At 39.8% G+C, this 21958-nt stretch overlaps 1 protein-coding gene across 50 annotated transcripts in view; it reads right to left on the bottom strand.

Annotated features, from left to right (window-relative positions):
• The window catches only part of PHF21A (PHD finger protein 21A), a 190750-nt gene that overhangs the window by 12668 nt on the left and 156124 nt on the right, over positions 1–21958 (bottom strand). For 40 of the 50 annotated variants that reach the window (XM_009246416.4, XM_054524414.2, XM_054524436.2 and 37 more), the window contains 6 exons: positions 20051–20344; positions 8235–8333; positions 4878–4929; positions 4074–4153; positions 3557–3617; positions 525–688 (listed from right to left, as the gene is read on the bottom strand). In XM_009246416.4, coding sequence (XP_009244691.1) covers positions 525–688; positions 3557–3617; positions 4074–4153; positions 4878–4929; positions 8235–8333; positions 20051–20344 — 750 coding nt within the window. Of the gene's footprint in view, positions 1–524; positions 689–760; positions 784–3556; positions 3618–4073; positions 4154–4877; positions 4930–8234; positions 8334–20050; positions 20345–21958 lie in introns of all 50 variants that reach the window. The other 10 variants (XM_054524426.2, XM_063728458.1, XM_054524428.2 and 7 more) reach the window with 1 other exon arrangement.

The following is a 21958-nucleotide window of genomic DNA, read 5'->3' as shown; positions in this document are numbered from 1 at the left end:
GTTCACATTCCTGCAGTTTGTGGGTGAAGGGCTACTAAGTATTTGACAGTTTTTCGGGAACCTGTTTCTGATCAAGTCTGTTGAATACAGTTGCTCTAAAGAAAACTTTCCACTTTTGGAATTGTATTTGAAGCAGCAAACAAGGGCTGCTGGGGGACTGTATGTCTTGTTCATTTTCCCCACTCCCAAAACACTGACGATAGAAACCTGCACACCTCTCAATTGTATGAGCTGATCTCCCCACCCCATCTGTTTTCTGAGAACTCATTCACAGTAGATCAAATTCAGACTCTGAAGGCTGGCTGAGTTCCATGAGGTTATATTTAACATGTTTCTTAAGGACATGGAAGGCCTGGAAACTCAGAAGAAAGCTGCCTTACATGGCATAAAAAGCATTCTATAGTGTTTAATTGCTGTTCCAGGGTTAGTCAAGAAGGTGCAAGTCGATAAGGAGACAACATATGATAACACTTTTCCCAATTTAAGCTCTCAGAAAGACAGTGTGCTTTTCCCAAGTTACTTACGTCTGTGGAGGTGGGGCTGGGCAGGGACACAGGCTGAACAGGTGCAGGGAAAGTGAATGTGGTCTCTGTCTTTTCATTTTCAGGGGAGTCAGGATGACTGGATTGGGGGGATGTTGGGGTAAGGGCTCCAAACCCCAGCACTGCATTGTATTTTGGAGGACGACCTATATACCAAGAGAAGGGAACAAAAGGGAAAAAGGGGGAGGGAAAGAGAGGGGGAAAATGATCTTACATACCTTTGGCCAGTGTTCCTCATTGGCTAGCATGGGAAAGGAAGTGAGGTAGCAGACAGAAGGTTAATTCAACAGTCCCAAAGGAAGGAAGAGAAGCAAAGATTTAAATGTCATTAGAAACAACTATATGACTCTCAAGAGAAGGGAGGATAAGAGAGCTCTGGAGAATGACAGAAGGTGCTGGCTTATGTAGAAAGACCTCACACCTTGGGCAGATTGTGGTGAAGTTCCTGGACTATTGCAATTTGAGATTTCTAGTGCAAGAACCAAGATGTCAAAGCCCAGTGGGAGCCAGGGCCAGGAATGAGTTTATTTTATTTATTTTTTTTTGAGACGGAATCTCACTCTGTCACCCAGGCTGGAGTGCTGTGGCACGATCTCAGCTCACTGCAACCTCCGCCTCCCGGGTTCAAGCCATTCTCCTGCCTCAGCCTCCCATGTAGCTGGGACTACAGGCGCATGCCCAGATAATTTTTTGTATTTTTAGCAGGGACGGGGTTTCATCGTGTTAGCCAGGATGGTCTCGATCTCCTGACTTCATGATCCACCCATCTTGGCCTCCCAAAGTGCTGGGATTACAGGTGTGAGCCACCGCACCCGGCCGAGGTTATTATTTTTTCATATCTTGCATACTGTTCTCTAAGGTTTCTCTGCAATCAGCATTCTCACAATACTATTAATGATTCTCAGTTCCCACAAACTGATTTATTTAGGATTTCTGCTTTTCCTTCTCTATTCTGTCTGCATTTTATGAGGGTGGAGACAGGCAAAGCAAGGAGGCAAAATTCAAGTTAACTATTCTTATCCCTTGCTGTTAGAGCTATTGAGAGGTATGTTCTGGGAGTAGTTGAAACCTAAGAGCTTAAAAGATGCTCTGGGCTTAGCAATTAATTATTAAGTATTTCTGTCCCTGGATACCCTCCCCAGTTGACTGGCAGCTGTCTCCCCACTTTACATGACAAACATCCTGATAAACTACATCTCTAAAAATTGGGGCTGTTTAAAAGTCTCAGGAAAGGCCCTCCCATCAGCACTCCTGAGAGACCTGATTTGTGTAAGAGCATTTTGACTCAAACTTCAAGGCTACAAAGGAACTTAAATGAGCCCTGTGGGTACAGAAAGTCTAGGTCAGCCACTCTTGCCTTACCACATATCTAAGTCAGGGCACTTGTCTTCTAAGGGCCAAGGTCATTGCTTCTAAGCTATGAGTGATCAAAAGTATATGCCCAACACACCAAAGGAAAAAAAAGGGCCAGAAAGGTACGAAACTCCTATAAGCACTGGTAAATGGTATGTAGGATCATGACTTTGCCAACTTTATATTAGGATTATGCACAAGAGTCATGATTCTGTCAGATGTTACAAAAATATTACCTCTCTGTGTTAACTTGGTGATGCCTATAGTACAAAGACAGATCGTACTGGTTTATCTTTTCTAGGGAGTTCAGTGCTGCTGGAAGGGGAAGAACAAGATGAATGCTCTCTTGTTTACCCACAAAAGGCATATCCTAGGCACTGTGGATGCAGGCTTTTATCCTCTGACCTTAGCAAGAGATGCCAAGGTCTTTCTGGCTCATTTAACCCCTGTCCTCTTAGCAGATACTGCCCACTATCAGGCCAATTATTGTGGCTTCTGGCTGGGGGGCTCCTTTCCGAGAACTGCATCAGGGGTCACTAAAAAAATCACCAAACACAAAACAAAACAAAACAAAAATAACTTACAGTACTGGTTACTGTGGCCCAGGAATCAATATAAAGCCATGATTTAGGGTTTCCCATCTAAATATTTTTGAGTACTTGAAGGACAGGACTGGTGAAACATTAGAATAGGTTACTAAGGGTGGGTATGATATCTTTTTTGTGGAGAGGGAATGGTAATAGTGTAGTCCTGCCTAAGGCAGACAAAGGGTCAGGATGACCTCCTGAGCTTCCAGTAGCTCTGAGACTGTGTGTGCACATGCAAAAATTAGTATGCTACTCCACTCACTCTGCAACCTTTCTAGCCTGGAACTATAATTCAGGGACACATTACCATGTGGAGAAAAGGACCTTGGGATGTATTACTGACATCAAAGAACAATTTCAGTACCTTGTTTATGAACTCAAACCCTGAGCTGTTAAGACCTATTTAGACTTGCATGGTGAGAGATGCTGCTGCTGCTGCTGCTGTTTTTTCTGCTCTGCCTAAGAGTAAGATTCTGGAATGTCCATGGGAAGGTCTGAAATATGGGATTGGAGCTCTCTAGGAATCTGTTCTTTAGGGAGCCTATTTTGAGAGTGACCTTTTCTTCTTTAGTTGGAGATGCCCTCTTCTCAAAGATTCTAAGTTCTCAAGTGTGGCTACCTCTTTCCTTCCTGGAAAGTCTGCAACTCCAAGAAACTCAGCGTCACACTCTGGCCTTGTCGGCAGCAGGACAACCGAGACACTATTAGGAACACCTTGGCAACGGCAGTGCTCTGTTCTGCTTAATGACGCTCAAATGCTTCCTTTTACATGGGGTTCTGTTCACTGTGCTATTCATGGATGGCCTGGCAGGCTTGGGGCAGAAATGCTACATTAAGCCATTCCCCTGAGTCAGCTTTGCCAGAATCCTAGTAAAGTCAGCTTTTGATTCAGCATACAGAACTCTAATAAGAAATCTCATTCTCTTTCTCTCCCATTCTCAGAGAACAACAACAAAACTATTTTCAAAGGATAGAGGAGTTAGGTCCTATAATGATGGGAGGAGGGAAGGAGAAGAAACACACACAGAAAGCAAAAGCAACAGCAGCAAGGGAGAGATACAAAAAGGTCCTCACCTCTCTTCCGAGTCCCAGGGTGCATTGTGCTGTTTAGGTATGTGACTGCACTCTTCTTACGCTTTGAGGATTGAAGAAGGAAAGGTGACTGTTTAGTAGTGTGGTTATCACTAACACTGGCACAAGCTAAAGACCAAGCATGGCATGACTGTCAACATGCCGACTAGTTAGTGCTAATCATCCTAAGGTCTCAATGCTCAAGGGTTTTATTGTATGTACTTGGCTCTCAGAAACTATCTCAGAGAAGTCTGCCTCTGTTGCCAATGACAGCTGTATTGAAGTCAGGATGAATTAAAATTTTAAGGTAGGCATGTATCTGCTGAAACTTAGGAAAAAAAACCTAAGGGGTAAGCAGTGACTAATAAAAATGATAAGTCAAAAAAAATCTACCACTTCACAGAACCAGCCAAGTACAATCAGGGTGCTGCTCTTCAGCAGGTTTTCAGAGGGGAAGCACTGAACAGCTCATAAATAAAACTGGAACATGAGGGAAGGGCCAGGTGCTGGCCAGTAATACCTCTGGCTCAAAGACTGCTCCGCTGTAGACCGGATTTGCTGTTGTTCTTCTTTTTCGCTCTTGCCTCTTGCTTTGGATTTCTTGAGAGAAGAAAAGGTTTCGATTAGCAGAGAGGCATGGAGAACCTAAAAAACTTAACTTCATTGTTTTATCTATTGGTTTTCCCATAAGAAATCAGAATCAGGGACAAGTCTCTGTTTCACTGAAGCCTCAGCAGAGGCAAGCACGCTACTGGAAGCAAATATGTACGACCATCTACTCTCACCTGCAAGACCACGCTGTCGTACACATGGTTCTCTGTGGAGAGTTTAACAACAGACAACACTTGTAAACAAGTTGTCCTGATTTTTAGACTGCTGTATATATAGGTCTGGATGAGCTTTATCCATAAGACTTAAACTGAGTAACCAAAGTTCATCATTCTTGAATTAAATAATCAGGACAGGTACAGCTTTGTAACTGTTCTCAACATTCTGATAACCTGGAGTGACCAGAAAATATAAAGGCTTGTCAGAAGAGCACTTTGCTGTGCTGTTCAGAAAAAGAAGAGCTCCCCTAAATGAACAGAAGTCACCTTAATTTAGGCAACTGGGGAGGTTTTCCCAGGACAGTAGTGTGGATAATGATAGGAACATTAGACAGAGGGAAGGCAATTTTCCCACTAAAGGAAATAAAGTCCACACTGGCTGAATCATACTCTATTTGTGTTCCAATTTTCTATTCTAGGAATTCAATCAAACATCATTTTCAGGAACAAAGCTGTGGGCCAGAAAAAAAGGCAGTGCCAAGAATATCTTCTCTTACCTTCTAGATGGTCATGTGTTACCAACCCTAGAGACACCATGAAGGCAAGTTTCTGTGCCAGAGAAACAAAAGAAGAATATACTTCAGTCTGGGTTCTCACAAAGCCAATTGCCAGTTCCTAGTAGGACATTAGGGAAAGCCAGCCCAATAGGCGGGTCTCATGAATGCACAAGAGCAGGCATTCTCTAAGGAGCCATGGAGATCCTCTACAGCAGGGGTGTCCAAGCTCTTGGCTTCCTTCAATGTGGGCCACATTGGAAGAAGAAGAATTGTCACGAGCCACACATAAAATACACTAACACTAATGATAGCTGATGAGCTTCAAAAAAAAAAAAATCGCAAAAAAAACTCATGATGTTTTAAGGAAGTTTACGAATTTGTGTGAGGTCGCATTCAAAGCCATCCGGGGCCACAGGTTAGAAAGTTTGCTCTAGAGGCTCTCTGGTCTAACAGGGCCAAAAGAGAAGGACTGGGGTCTACATCTTCTTTCTCAATGACAGAAATCAGTATCTTGTGTGATCCGAGTTCCCCGCCCCACAGAAAAATCCTCTTAAAAAGAAGAGGATTTCATACTCACAAAACATGCAGAGAGTTTTAAAGAGCCTCCCATTTAACAAGCTCCAAATCCTGAGTGTTTCACTTGTCACGACTAGGTCAGTTTCTCACATTTATACTGCCACAACGCTAACTCACAGCTAACTGATTTTTAGGACAATGCTAACTCACAGCTAAATGATTTTCAGGAATGACAGCAGGTGTTTCTGCTGAATACTATGATTTTTCAATCACACATGAACCTAAAAATTATGGAACAATTTCTCTCTGAAGACCACTCTTAGGGCTCCATCAGAAACTAAGCTGGTCAAAATACTGGGCCCTGAAGATGGAACGTTAAGACTCTTCAAGCCGGAGAGGGAAACAAATTGATTTCTATTCTTTTCTTTGCTTGCATGTGGTCTGAAAAGTGTGTCTTCATTTTCTGTTGTACTACTGCATGCAGTTTCTAAATATGCCAAATAATACATTATCAATTTATTTCTCTGATGAATAAAGAACATCTTCAATTGTAAAAGACATACTCCTGTAGAGTTATTTATACCACAATTTGATCTTTAAAAGTCCTGACGTCTTATTCTCGATATTATGCTACTTTGGCCTGAAGTGATAGGTTCAGCCTATTTGAAAATAAACTTCTTCAGCAAGCCACTTGAGAACATAGAAATGTCCTTTACTGGTAACTTCAGAGTCCTGAAGAAATGTTTTTATATTATTTCTTATTTCAAAAACTGAGATGGGCACCTATCCCCTTGACAGCCAGATTAGTCTGGTAAGAAAAAGCAGTCTTGGACTTTCCTGTTTTCTAAACTGTATGCTGAAATGACATACACTTTGTGGTTGCCAACTGACTACATTCCTAATTTTCACTATTCCTTAGAAATATAATCAAGATCAAGAGGCTTTCCCCTAACTGTTGTTCTTTTGATGAAGCAGTGTGTGGACTGATATTCAGATGCACCCTCTTTTAAGCAAGTAACAGCACCCTTATTGGCCACTCACACCCAAATCATCTTTGCCAGTTTAGATCAAGCTCACAAAATAATTAAGTGAAAAAAAATTTCCTCTCTTGTGGAATAAATTTTTTTTTTTTTTTGAGACGGAGTCTCACTCTGTCACCCAGGCTGCAATGCAGTGGCACAATCTCGGCTCACTGCAACCTCTGCCTCCTGGGTTCAAGCAATTCTCTAGCCTCAGCCTCCCGAGTACCTAGGACTATAGGCACGCGCCACCGAGTCCAGCTAATTCTTGTATTTTTAGTAGAGACAGAGTTTCGCCATTGGCCAGGCTGGTCTCAAACTCCTGACCTCAGGTGATCCGCCTGCCTTAGCCTCCCAAAGTGCTGAGATTACAGGCATAAGCCACCGCGCCCAGCCTAAATTTTTGAGGATAGAACAAAAAGCTGTCAAGAACTTTCACCTCATATATGTATCCCACATATGCCAAGAGCTAATTTACTTTGTTTATGGCAGTGATTCTGTCCAACTAGAAGGTGAACTATCTGCTACTACACATGATGGTACTTGCTTGCCCACACTGGGTCTAGCTCCATCACCTAGGCTGGAGTGCAGTGGCACCATCTCAGCTCGCTGCAGCCTAGACCTCCCGGGCTCAGGTGATCCTCCCACCTCAGCCTCCTGGGTAGCTGGGACTACAGACATGCGCTACCACACCTGGCTAATTTTGTTTATTTTTTGCAGAGACAAGGTCTCACTATGTTTGCCCAGGCTAGATCCTTCAGTTTTCTTTGATAGGGAAATTTTGCTCAATTTTTCCTTCTCAGAGCATAATACTTGTCATTAATTCTGTGGATGATTTCACAAGTTCCTCAGCAATTTTTGTGACTAGTACTTCTTTTTGGCTCAAGTTTTGGTCCTCTTTTTAAAGATAAAATAAAAAATTCATTCATTTCATATCAGAAAGAATTACATTTTGTACTGGTTTTAGGAAACCTGAACTGGCTCAATAAATCACTGCTTTAAAAAAATGGCATGAAGCTTTGATGGCTTTATGCCACTATTTCACATGGTTTCATTATGAAGAATGCACTAAGGATGGGGCAAGTGAATTACTGGTCAAATGAAATCTAACTGTCAGATATTCATCATCATATTACCCGTCTACATTTTCCATTTATAGCTGCTTATGCAAAAACATCAAACTGAAAAAATTTGCTTGTCTAAGGACATACAGATTCACATTCTACATTTTTATCAGGGTCTTCTTTGCTATTTATGTTTATAATTCTATCCTAAATTGTAGTATAGATGTTACTATTTTCATCCCTACTTTTATGCTTCAATGGATTACTTCTGAGCTACTGATTCATTTGGGCTTTGGGGTTCTAATGTAATACAATGGTTGTAACAAAAACGCACACTTAATAACTGCAATTGATAATATAAATATACATTAGCTGAGTGAACTAGATATCTTATAAATGTTGGCTGAGACAAACAGAACACAGTAATGATTAGGAGTGTAATGGGACAGCTGGGAAAATCATCGTTCATCTTAACATTTCGAATTTGTAACATGCATATGAAGAATAACATTTTAAAAAACTTTTCCTTTGATACAATCAAAATGCCTATGTACTAGTGCAGGGACCCTCAAGACTACAGTCTAAGAATTCTACTCTAGACCAATCCGACTTGGCAATAACATTGTTGAATAATAAAAGTGCATAAGAAAATGAACATCAAGTTCATTTTGTCATTCAGAGAGCAGGTGCCCCTCCTGGTACATGAGAATAAACCACACACCATAGACTGAGACCTGCCTTTGGAAACATAGGCCTACCTGAGGGTTCTCCTCCCGTTTTGGTTTGGGTGCAGCAGGTGGGGTGATGGTGCGGCTCTCTGTTTGTTTCTCATCTGTTTCTGTGTGAGATTTAACTGTCTAGGAGACAAAAATTAAATAAAAATTCAGAATTCATTTTTTATTAAAAGGATGAAGCAATCAGAAGTTTAATAGTAGTAGTCAAGAAGAAAGAAGACAGCATATTCAAATGTGGAACATATTAATAAAAAAGTTAGTATTATAGATTTCATTGGGGGAGGGAAAACTAAAATGTAAAGCCCCAGTTGAAGTTATTAAATTGCATAGCTAGAGTAAATATGAATCTATAAATACCAGTCTAAATAAGGTATATGAAAAGGAAAGTATGGTTTAATTCCTAAGTATAAAAATATGGTACAGGTTGTCCTTTCTGATTTCCATGTATTTTAGGATGTGGGGGTAGTTGCCCAGAAGGAAGCCTGCTGTTTGTTGTTGTTGTTGTTGTTGTTTTGAGATGGAGTTTTGCTCTCGTTGCCCAGGCTGGAGTGCAATGGCATGATCTCAGTTCACTGCAACCTCCGCCTCCTGGGTTCAAGCAATTCTCCTGCCTCAGCCTCCCTAGTACCTGGGATTACAGGCACCCGCTACCACACCCAGCTAATTTTTGTATTTATAGTAGAGACGGGATTTCACCATGTTGGTCAGGCTGGTCTTGAACTCTCGACCTCAGGTGATCTACCCACCTCAGCCTCCCAAAGTGCTGGGATTATAGGTGTGAGCCACCATGCCCGGCCCACTGTTTTTATATTATAGGTCAAGCTCCAGCCCACAACCTGCTTAAGATCAGAATGATGTTAAAAACACCTTACATACACAGTCTCCTATTTCGGAACAATTCCAGTCATAATCTCAGAGAGACTGCAGAACTACCCTTACATGGAATATTAAAAATCTGTCTATATAATCCATCTGAGGAGAGATGCAATTGCTAAGAGTGGGCCATCTTGCAAGAGGCTGACTTCCTAATTTTCCCAAGCCTCTTCTTACAGAAGCCTCTTCTCAAGCAGAAGAAACACCAGTTGATTACCATCTTCAAACACAAAAGGTAGCTAGCATACTGGTAGACTGGGCTTGCATTACTATTCTTACCATGACCAATGGCTAACTCATTTTATGAAGCTCTCCGTAAATACTGAAATAATTTTAAAACAGAAAATATCAAACTATAAACACAAACCTAATTTACTTTTTCAAAATTAGAAAAAATGTGGAAGTAATGCTCCTTTCATATGGCAACAATAATTAAATAAGTGAGAATAAAACTGATTGTTGATGGGCAGGGGCTACATGAGACTTTGGTCCTATAAACAAGACATCTAAACCTCTCAAAAATCATTATGCTGGAAATATTTTACTAGATCTGAAAAACACAAGCACAAAGATCTTTGATTTTCTTTCCTGGCCACTTCCATATTTTCCTTCTGCTTTTATGTGATTACATAAAGAAAGCATAAGCATCAGCCTTATCAATACTGTGGCAACCAGTGCTCTGGGGCACAAATGCGGCTTTGTATTTTTCCCCCACTGGTGTTCTCTCATATTTCCCCCTTTATACTAAACGCTATGTAAGAGTGGGAATTGTTTTATGCACCTCTTGTTTTTGCACCCCTTTGTGCCTATTATGGTACTTCATGCAGAGCGGGTGTACAGTAAAGAGCTGATTGGTCTTCTGAGTGAAGAGTATGATCTAAGGGAGAATCACTCAAGTCTTTCTCTCTCTATCACACACACACACACACACAGTTTTTAATCAAAAAGGACACATTTCCTCCATAAAACAAACCACCAATGGGAAAGTAGTTTACAGTGACATTTTAAAGTCCTGGATGCCCAGAAATCTTATTTTCATGTCTCTTTCAATAGGAAGGACAGAAGTATGATGAAGGAGGGAGAAAAGAAGGTCAACTATAAGGGTGTGCTGTTCCATTCCAAGGCTGTGTGAAGTCTCTTGGAGTCTCTTGCTTCCATTTCTAAGGCTGAGTAAAGCAATTAGCAGCAGTGCTTTTAAGGAAGGGCAAATCAATTCCTTTCCACTAAAAAATTACCCATTGTTCAAATTTATCTCGCTCATGCAAGAAAAAGTACGATTATCTCAGTGTTATATAAATAATACCAAAAGGATCCCAAAACAAAAATACAAATAAAACAATCAAAACATTGGTAGTGGTGGAGGGTGTCTTTCCTTCATGGATCTCTTGCTCTGGGGTAAGCCAGCTGCCACGTTGTGAGCAGCACTATGGAGAGGCCCAGGTGTGAGGAACGGAACCTCCAGCCAACAGCCAGTGAAGAAGTGAGGTCTGCCAACAACCATGTGATGAGCTCAGACGTGGATTATTAAGCTGTAGCACAGCCTTAAAATTACTGCAGCTCTAGCCAACTAGTTTGACAGCAAACTTGTGAGGGACTATCAGCCAGAACTAAGTTGCAGACCAGAAGGAAATGGGTTAATATATTTAAAGTGCTGAACCAAAACACCCCTATCAACCAAGAATTCTATATCCTGCAAAACTATTCTTCAAAAATGGAGAAATTAAGACATTCCCAGATAAACAAAACCAGAGGACATTCACTGCTAGTATACCAGTTCTAAAAGATATGTTAAAGGGAGTCCCTTCAGGCTGAAATGAAAGGGCACTAGACAGTAACTCGAAGCCATATAAAGAAATAGGAACTCCAATAAAGCTAACTAGATGAATAAATATAAAAGCCAGTGTTATTATTCTTTTATTTTTAACTTCTCTTTTTGTTTCCTATATGACTTAAAAGACAAATGCACAAAGTAATTGTATGTATCTATATTAGTGGGCACACAATGTATAAGATATAATTTGTGACAGTAACAACATAAAGGAGGAGCAGAGCTGTATAGGAGCAGAGCTTCTTTTTCCTTTATTGTCACTGGCAAAGCTTTTATTATTTATTTATTTATCTTTATTTTAGATTTGAGGGTACAGTGCAGGTTTGTTACATGGATATATTGCATTATGCTGAGATTGGGGCTTCAACTGAAACCATACAAGCAGGGTTTTAAAAATCTAAGCTGGGGTTAATTCAAACTAGATTGTTAAAAATGTATGAATGTTAACTGTAATCCCCATGGTAACCACTAAGAAAATAATTATATACAGAAACAGAAATGAGGAAAGCATGAAAATGACACACTAAGAAAAAAAATCAAACAAAAAAGGCAGTATTAGAGGAAATGAAGAACAAAAAACGTAAGATATACAGAAAACAAACAGCAAAATGGAATAAGTCCTTCCTTACCAGTAATCACTTAAATGTAACTGGATTAAACTCACCAATTAAAAGACAGACTGGCAGAATGAACAAAACACATGATCTAATGATATGCTGTAAGAGATACTCATTTTAGAGAAAAAGACACAAAAAGGTTGAAAGTGAAAGGATGTTTATAATGAATGGCGATAGTACTATCAGACAAAAGTGACTTAAAGTCAACAACTGTTACGAGAGACAAAGAAGCTCATTATATAATATACTGACAAAAGGGTCGATTCAAAAAGATGATATAACAGTTATAATCATACATGTACCAGACAACAGACCCCCAAAATATATGAAGAAAACATTGAAGGAATTGAGGACAGAAATAAACAGTTCTACAATAATAAATGGAGACTTCAATATCCCTCTTTAAGTAATGGATAAAACTTGTGCAGAGATTAAAAAGGACATAGGGAACTTGAACAACACTATACACCAATTAGACCTGTCAGGCATACGAAGAATACTCCACTTCACAAGAGCAGCATGCATATTTTTATCAAGTGTAAATGAAACATTCTCCAGGACAGATTATATGTTAGGCCACAAAACAAATATTAATAAATTTAGAAAGACTAGAATCACATAAAATATCTTCACCAACCATAATGGAAAAAAACCTAGAAATTAATGACAGCAGAAAAGCTAGAAAACTCACAAGTATATGGAAATTAAACAACACATTCTTAAACAAGCAATGAGTAAAAGAAGAAATCACTAGGGAAATTAGAAAATACTTTGAGAGAAATGAAAACAAGGCCACAACATACCAAAACTTATGCGATGCTGTGAAAGCAGTACTCAGAGGGAAACTTATAGCTGCTAACAGTCTATATTAAAAAAGAAGAAAGAGCTCAAATCAATAACCTAACTTTACACCTTAAGAAACAGAAAAAGAACTAAATTCAAAGCCAAAAAAAAAAAAAAAAAGAAAAAAGAAAGAAAAAAGAAAATAAAGACTAGGATGAAGATAAATGAAATAGAGAAGAACAACAGACTCAACAAAACCAAAAGGTGATTCTTCGAAAAGAATAACAAAATTGACAAACCTCTGGTTTAGACTAAGAAAATAAGAAGATACAAATAACTAAAACCAAAAATGAAACTAAGGACATTACATCTCACAGAATTCAAAAGGATTATAGGAGAATATACTGAAAAACTGTACACCAACAAACTAGACAACATAGGTGCAATGGAAAACTCCTAAAAACACACACATTACCAAAATTGACTCAAGATAAAGAAAATCTCAACAGACCTGTAACAACTAGTGATTGAAACAGTAATCAAAATTCTCCCCCGAAAAGAAAAAGTACAGGATAAGATGGTTTTATTAGTCAATTCTACCAAACATTTAAAGAATTAGCACCAATCTGTCTCAAATTCCAGAAAATACACTCTTAAATCATTCTATGAGGCCAGCACTACTCTGATACCAAAGCCAAAGACACCAAAGAATAGAAAATGGACTGGGCGTGGTGGCTCACGCCTGTAATCCCAGCACTTTGGGAGGCCAAGGCAGGTGGATAGCTTGAGCTCAGGGGTTCAAGACCAGCCTGAGCAACATGACAAAACCTAGTCTCAAAAAAAAAAAAAAAAAAATATATATATATATATATACACACACACACGCATATATATTAGCCAGGCATGGTGGTGCGCATCTGTGTCCCAGCTACTTGGGAAGCGGAGGCAGGAGGATCACTTGAGCTGAAATCATGCCACTGTACTCCAGCCTGGGTGACAGAGCAAGATCCTGCCCTGTCTCCAAAAAATAAAGAAAAAAATTAAATTACAGACCAGGCTCGGTGCTCATGCCTATAATCCCAACACTTTGGGAAGCCAAGGTTGGGGGATCACTTGAGTCCAGGAGTTCGAGACCAGCCTGGGCAAGAAAGTGAGACCCCATCTCTACAAAAAATTTAACAAAATTAGCCAGGGATGGTGGCGCATGCCTATAGTCCTAGCTACTTGGGAGGCTGAAATGGGAGGATCACTTGAGCCTGGGAGGTTGAGGCTGCAGTGAGCTGCAATTGTACCACTACACTCCAGTCTGGGTAACAGAGCGAGACCCTGCCTTCAAAAAAACAAAAACCAAAAGAATAGAAAATTACAGACCAATATCCCTTATGAATATAGATGCAAAACCCCTCAACAACAACAAAAATTCCTCAACAAAATACCAGCAAACTGAATCCAAGAGCATATTAAAAGGATGATACACTATGACAAAGCCAGATTTATCCCAAGAATGGAAGGGTGGTTCAACGTAAGAAAATCAATGTAATATACCACATTAACAGAACCAAGGGGGAAAAAAAACATGGTATCTCAACTGGTGTAGAAAAAGCATTTGTCAAAATCTAGCACCCCACTACACACACAAAAAAGGTTATGTGAGGAGATAGATATATTAATTAGCTTGATTATAGTAATCATTTCACTACGTATATGTATATCAAACCATCATATTGTATACCTTATACATATAGTTTTTATTTTAAAAATTCCAGTTATCTATTCATAAAAACACTCAGAAAGCTTGGAATAAAAGGGAATTTCCTTGACCTTATGAAAAACATTTATGAAAACACAGCTAACATCATACTCAATGGTGAAAGCTTTCCACTTGAGATCAGCAACAAGACAAGAATGTTTGCTTCCACCATTGCTATTTGATATTGTACTGGAAGTTTAGGCCAGAGCAATTAGGCAAGAAAAAGAAAAGGCACCCAAATTGGAAAGGAAGATGTAAATCTCTATTTGCAGATGACATGATCCTACACAGAAAAAAACTCAAAGAATCCATAAAACAAATACTAGAGCTAATAAACAAATTCAGCAAAGTTGTAGGGTACAAGATCAAGACAAAAATCAGCTGTGTATCAAAGGACTGTATTAAGAAAGCAAAAAGGCAAACTACGGAACAGGAGAAAATATTTGCAAATCATGTAACTGGTAAGGGTCTAGTATCCAGATTATATAAAGAACTCTTACAACTCAACAACAGAAAAATAACCCAATTTAAAAATTGGCAAAGGATTTGAATAGACCTTTTTCCATGGATGTGCAAATGGCCAACAAGCACATGAAAAGATGCTCAGCATCATTAGTCATTAGGGAAATGCACATCAACACTACTTCGCACCCGCTGAAATGGCTATAAATAAAACAAAAAGGAAAGTAATAGGTGTGGTAAGGATGCGGAGACAATGGAATGCTCATGTACTTCTGTTGGGAATGAAAAATGATTCAGCTGCTGTGGAAAACAGTTTGGCAGTTCTTCAAATAGTTGAGCAGAATTACTGTATGACCCAGCAATTTCTACTCCTAGGTATATACCCCAAAGAACTGAAAACAAGTAGTCATACAAATGCTTGCACATGAATGTTCACAGCAGAACTATGCACAATAGCCAAAAAGTGGAACCAACCAATGTCTTATGATTTCCTAGGTCTATCAAGAGATGAATGAATAAACACATTGTGGTATATACATGTCATGGAATATTATTCAGCCATTTAAAATAGAAGGGGGCACTGATATGTATTACCATATGGATGACTCTCAAAAACATGCTAAGTGAAAGCAGCCATAACAGATCACATATTGTATGATTCTATGTATACGAAATATCCAGAACAGGTAAATCTATGGAGACAGAAAGCAGATTGGTGGTTGCCAGCGGCAGGGTGGAGGGAAAAAGTTAAATAATTGCTTAATGGATACTGGGTTTTATTTTGGGGTAATGAAAATGTTGTGTAACTTAATAGAAGTGGTGGTTGCACAATACTGTGAATATACTAAATGCCACTGAACTGTTATTTTAAAATGATTAATTTTATGTGATTTCACCTCAATTAAAAAAACATTGGATTTAGAAAACAAAAAAGAATTAATGGATATCTCTTCAATGAATCTAAAGTTTGGTCTCTATCTGAGATTATAAACCATTATGCAGACTCGAAGTTGTCTTGCAGATGTTATTTTCTGCCTATATGGTGTTTAAACAGTTACCAGTATTTTAACAACTAGGCAACTTTTAAAAACATCTGGATTTCAGGCTTTTCTTGAAAAAGTCTCCATATGATAAAAGTTTGTTATTGCCAAGAAGCAGCTGCTTCCTTGAGATGAAGCATATTACTGTGCAGTTTGCCACAGTTTCTTCCATTTTCTATTGTCAATTATTATCATGCTTGTCTTACTTATTATTTTAAAGGGGAATTAAGAATAAAAGCGGGATATCTCTTATACTCATGTTCCCACTGAAAGTGGAAAAATAAATAAAAAGTCCGGTTGTTTACTCCTAGCCTGTTTCACTCACTTACATCTCCTCTTCGAACCCACGGTTATTAGAATTTGCAACTCCTGTTCTTTTTGGTATAATAAAAGAATCCAAAAATTCTGCACAAACCTAGAGTGAAGTTAATCAAGTATACTTTATATACTTGTCTGCATGAAAAATCAAAGTTAGGCAGGTGCAAATAAATGTCCAAATAATTTCGTTAGTCAAGGTTAAATAGATTGGGATTGAAAGCAAAGCAAAATCCATGGTTTGGTCACTTGGAACTATTTTCTCTACTATAGCACCAGTATTAAAATGGGGTAAAGGGAGGCATCAGCTCGGGTTTACTAACAGGGAAAACAGAAATTTGAAGATAATACATTGGATAATATTATTATCTTGTAAGTACTCCTCTTTAGAAGATACTGTGCAGATTCCTATGAAAAATATTTATGGTAATGTGGCAATTTTTTTCCCCACAGAACCTTGGATTTTTTTCAGTAGCTCTGAATTGACGACATACATAGAAGTCTTTGTTGCAGGGTGTGCAGTGGGGTGGAGAAGAAACAAACGTAATTCCTGAGAACTCCATCAGGCACAGTCTAATAAACATTAAATACCTGATTTCATTTCATCACCAACAGGTGTTAGCCCCATTTTAGAGCGCTGGAGAGGACAAGGACAGGGGAGGTGATGTGAAGGCTATATCGTAAGTCTTCTGGCTTCATCCACTTTTCTGTCTAAAACAAGTCTTCAGCTTCAAAGATTTTTAAACCCTATCACTTGTTTTCTCAGAGCCACAATGTAATGTGATTTCTAATAAGGGATAAGATCTCTTATCTGGGGTGGATAAGGAAGTTGGTTATGTCTGACAGGGGAAGGACACGTGAGACCATTGCTGTTATAACTGGCATTGCCTTCTCCCATTCCTATGCCAATGTGGGAGGCCATGCTTCCTTCCCTGGAGACACAGCCTCAGTGCCTGCTCCAAACACACTAGAAACTGAGTTCCGTGAGGGTACGGGCTTTAGTTTATCCACCTTATATATAGACATCACATGCAGCATAGCAACTGACACTTAACACATTTTTATTAAATGAATGATGTTATCATCTAAAGGGAATAGCAGAAAGCAAAAGGGAACCTATTTAGCCTGGTCATAGAGAGAATGTTGGATACGGGTTTGGTAACTCTCTGAACAGGTGTGAACAGGTTCTTCCATGGCTACATACATTACATTGTTTTACCTTTAGCTCTATGATCTATGAGATCTCTTACTGGCTATAAATGTGATACTGGAAATGAAATATAAATAGAAAATAAGGATAGTTGAAAGATATGAAGTAAGAGAATCCTGAGAATGCAATCTAGTCTAAAGAGAGTCTCTGCTGATCGGGCTTGGTAACCTCTAAGACTATTATGCCAGGCTGCCCAGCAAACTGAAATAACAATGACTGAATTCCTTTATTAGACCAAAAAGAAGAGAGAACATTGGCCGGGCACAGTGGCTCATGCCTGTAATCCCAGCACTTTGGGAGGCCGAGGCGGGAGGATCACGAGATCAGGAGATCGAGACCATCCTGGCTAACATGGTGAAACCCCATCTCTATTAAAAATACAAAAAATTAGCTGGGCATGGTGGCAGGCGCATGTAGTCCCAGCTACTTGGGAGGTTGAGGCAGGAGAATGGTATGAACCCGGGAGGCGGAGCTTGCAGTGAGCCGAGATCGCGCCACTGTGCTCCAGCCTGGGCGACAGACCGAGACTCTGTCTCAAAAAAAAAAAAAAAAACAAAAAAAAAAGAAGAGAGAACATGAAATTTACTGCTACAAAAGAAATTATTTTAATTCTTAAGATTTCAAGGATATCTTTTTATAATATTATAATTAAAATAAAAAGCTCTATCAACATGAAGGCCACAACAGGAAAAGATGTTTAAGATCTATTAAAGTAGGGAAAAAACCAAATTACAAAATACATAGTTTGATTTTGGTTTTTGCTTTAAAAATGTTTTACACGTACATAGAAAATATCTGGGGGCTGGGTGTGGTGGCTCACACCTGTAATCCCACCACTTTGGGAGGCCAAGGCAGGTGGGTCACCTGAGGTCAGGAGTTTGAGACCAGCCTGGCCAACATGATGAAACCCCGTCTCTACTAAAAATACAAAAATTAGCCGGGTGAGCTGGCGGGCACCTGTAATCTCAGCTACTTGGGAGGCTGAGGCAGGAGAATTGTTTGAATCCGGGAGGTGGAGGTTGCAGTGAGCTGAGATCCCACCATTGCACTCCAGCCTGGATGACAAGAGTAAAACTCTGTGTCAAAAAAAAAGAAGAAAGAAAACAAAAAAAAAAATCTGTAAGAATACAATCTAAACTGTTAATAGTAATTAACTCTTGGGGGTAAAATTATGATAAAAGTTTACTCTCTCTTTAGATTATGGGGAAAAGCACTTTCTACAATTTATATTTTTGTAATGTTTGAATCTGTTTTAAAAATGAACTTGTATTATCTTTGTAATCAGAAAAGAAATGTGAAAATAAAATGAAACCAAAACAATTTCTCTACTAAAAATATCTTTATCAAAAAAAGAGGTAAAGAGAAATAATATTTAATAACCTAAAATAGTGTTGTGAAACCAGGTTCTGTGGAACAGAGGCTCCTCAGAGGTTCTTTGAGAGCCAGTGCAAAACAACAGGTCCCCACCCAAACTCCTAAGCTTGAGCATCTGACTCTCAGTAGTTTAATACCAAAGTTCTGCTGTCAATAAGTTTGAAATTTTGTTTTAAAATATGTGTAAATAATTTATTTCTGGGCTGGGCGTGGTAGCTCATGCCTGTAATCCCACCACTTTGGGAGGCTGAGGCAGGCAGGTCACCTGAGATTGGGAGTTTGAGATCAGCTGACCAACATGGAGAAACCCCATCTCTACTAAAAATACAAAATTAGCCAGGCACGGTGGCTCACACCTGTAATCCCAGCTACTCAGGAGGCTGAGGCAAGGAGAATCAATTGAACCTGGGAGGCGGAGGTTGCGGTGAGCCAAGATCATGCCATTGCACTCCAGCCTGGGCAACAAGACTGAAACTCCATCTCAAAATAATAATAATAATAATAATAATTTATTTCTGAATGTTTCTCAAAGCACTTCCTGGGGTTTGAATAGGTTCCCCAGGAATTGAGATGTGTTCTTGTGTTTCCTAAGCACAGATTTTGATAACTAGCTTCTTGAGTGCAAGGTCTGCCGCATTTGTGAGCTGCCTGGGTTTAAGGCCTAGTACCCTATGCATAGGTTCCTCTGCTCAAGAAGACTAAGGCAGCAGGCAGCATCTGAACAGCCTCTCTGAATCATGGTCCATCCAGAAGCAGAAGATTCAGGATCGCCACAGACTATTTTCAGATAAATGAGAAGTCAACACTGAACAATTAGAAATAGGTCGATGACTTTTTAAAGCAACTTTCTTGAGAGAGAATGCTTTTCTTTGCCAAATTCTTCTTTCTCATCACTAGTTGTTTTTCAAATAGGATACGGTGACTGCCTATAAATCCTTCTTGTTTTCAGAGGTCTTTCTGCTACAGAAACTTCAAGTATTTTTGCAGGTTACTTGTATGTGTCTAGCCTCGTTTTTTAAGATAAAATCTGACTTCAGGAAATACAAATGAAATGTTTCAATATTTGAGCTAAAATATCTGCATCTTCTAAAGTTAAAGAATGCTTTTTGGAAATTTTAATTTTTTTTTGTTTGGCTCCCCATTATCTGTAACAATCAAAGAAAAGTCTTTGAAATGAAATCCCTTTCCCTGTTTTGCTTATTCTTCCTGACTTTCACAGTCCTATCTTCGTCTGGATTCTTATTGGGCCGAAACTAACATGGCGTTTTCTGTTTACTACCTCATCTGTGCTTACAGACGGAGGGCAGCAGAGCCTGTCTGTGAATTTCCACATCAGAACCACCAGGGGGAGCTCACTCACACAGGAATCCCAGCCCATCTATGAGGGGATGGTGGGAAAAGCAAACCAACTTTCTTCAGTAAGAATGACCCTTCTGCACGTGGATGAATTATCGCACATAAGTGACAGCTTACTGACAATGGTGGTGAGATGAAGAGCCCTTGAGAAAATGTATTTAGAGAAAGCCCAGCAGCCATATGCCTCAACGACAAGGCTACTGCCCAGAGCAGGTACATACTCTGCCTGTACCTGTTTTTCAAGACTTGGCTTGCTAAGCTGTACAGTTTGAGGTCCAGCGAGTCTGGTCCCTGGAGTAGCTATCACAATGCTGGTGAGCTGGGCCATGGGGAACGTTTTGGCTATGGTTGCAGTCTGCCCATTGACGACACGGACGGGGTGGATGGAATTCTGGGATGTGGGAAGGGTTGTGGGGGTGAACTTGGTCAGCATGACGGGCCTCTGGATAAGCTGAGGAGCTGCGAGCATGGGAGGTGGTGCTGGGGCAATAGGAATGTTATTCTGGGCCACAGGCTTGGGTCGAACCTATAGGGGAAAGAGAGAATAATTATTATATTACTTAAGCTGCTCAAGTCCTATAAAAGCAAATCTTCCACACTCTATGTATGAAATGGTATTTAATACACTTATTAATGTTCATTTTGGTATATTAATTCTATAGACCTCAGGGCATATAATCTTATACAAGACTCATCAGCTCTTGAGGTCCAAACCTCACCCTAGAACATAGCTTTTGATTCTAAACCCTGAGCTCCCTCTTCTATACCATGCCACCTCTTCTAGTTGAGGTCAAAGGCCTAATCCAGAGACTATGGTCCCACCCAGAACTTGTGCACAGTATAGTCATAATGTTGCCAATAGCCTTAACTCACATTTGAAATTTCTTCATATCCACAGCTTCAGTGCACCCGCATTTCTGGCCCTCTAACTCCCTGTTCTTGGCCACTCCTCTCAGTCTCCTTTGTGGGCTTACTCTTCCTCTGCCTCATCCTAAATGTGAGTATTTCTTAGGATTTTTTTCCCTGGCACCCCTTTTCTTCCCAATGTTCTCATTATTCCTAGGAGCTTTTGCCCATCTCATGGCTTCAATCACCATCTATGTACTGAAGACTTTCACACTTTTACCTCAGAACCTGAGACACTTCCTGAACTTCAGAATTATATTCAACTTGAATATCTCAAAAGTTCAAAATCAACATGTCTAAGACTCATTAATTTCTTCTTCCAATCTTCTCTTCCTCCTATAATTGCCTCAGTAAGTGCCCTTCTCTTGACAACTTTTGGAATCACTCTTGATGATTCCTACCCCACCCTCTACTCTCTAAACACTTCTCAAATCTGTCTACTTCTATCCTCACTCTACTATCTACTATCCTAGCTTACGTTTGGCTCACTAAAAACAGTGAAAAAAAGTTACAGTTAAAAACATAAGGTCAGCCTTTCTTGGGTTCAAATCCTGGTTCTACCACTCACCACTAGCTGTGTAACCTGAGGTAACATACTTGATTTTTAATAGCCAGGTTTTTTTGTTTTTTTGTTTTTTTTGTTGTTGTTGTTGTTGATGTTTGAGATGGAGTCTCGCTCTGTTGCCAGGCTGGAGTGCAGTGGTGCGATCTCGGCTCACAGCAGCCTCTGCCTCCCAGGTTCAAGTGATTCTCCTGCCCCAGCCTCCTGAGTAGCTGGGGCTACAGGCACATGTCACCACGCCCAGCTAATTTTGTATTTTTAGTAGAGACAGGGTTTCATCATGTTGGCCAGGATGGTATCAATCTTCTGACCTCGAGATCCACCCGCCTTGGCCTCCCAGAGTGCTGGGATTACAGGTGTGAGCCACCGCACCCAGCCATAAGCCAGTATTTTTCAAACTTTTAAAACTTTTAAAACTGTGACCCTGTGGGCAAAATGCTTTCCCCTTATGCATGAAGCTTGACCTTCAATTAACTCTTTAGCTCTGCTCTCCTGGAAATAAGAATGTCAACTATATTACCAGGCAACACTGCTTATGATAAAAATGACCCTTTACCGGCCGGCACAGTGGCTCGCACCTGTAATCCCAACACTTCGGGAGGCTGAGGCTGGTGGATCACTTGAGGCCAGGAGTTTGAGACCAGCCTGGTCAACATGGTGAAACCCCGTCTC

This window comes from Pongo abelii, chromosome 9, assembly GCF_028885655.2.
Source record: "Pongo abelii isolate AG06213 chromosome 9, NHGRI_mPonAbe1-v2.0_pri, whole genome shotgun sequence".
NCBI lineage: Eukaryota > Metazoa > Chordata > Mammalia > Primates > Hominidae > Pongo > Pongo abelii.
Note: the sequence above shows the minus strand (reverse complement) of the source record. Positions and strands in the feature narration are given on the sequence as shown.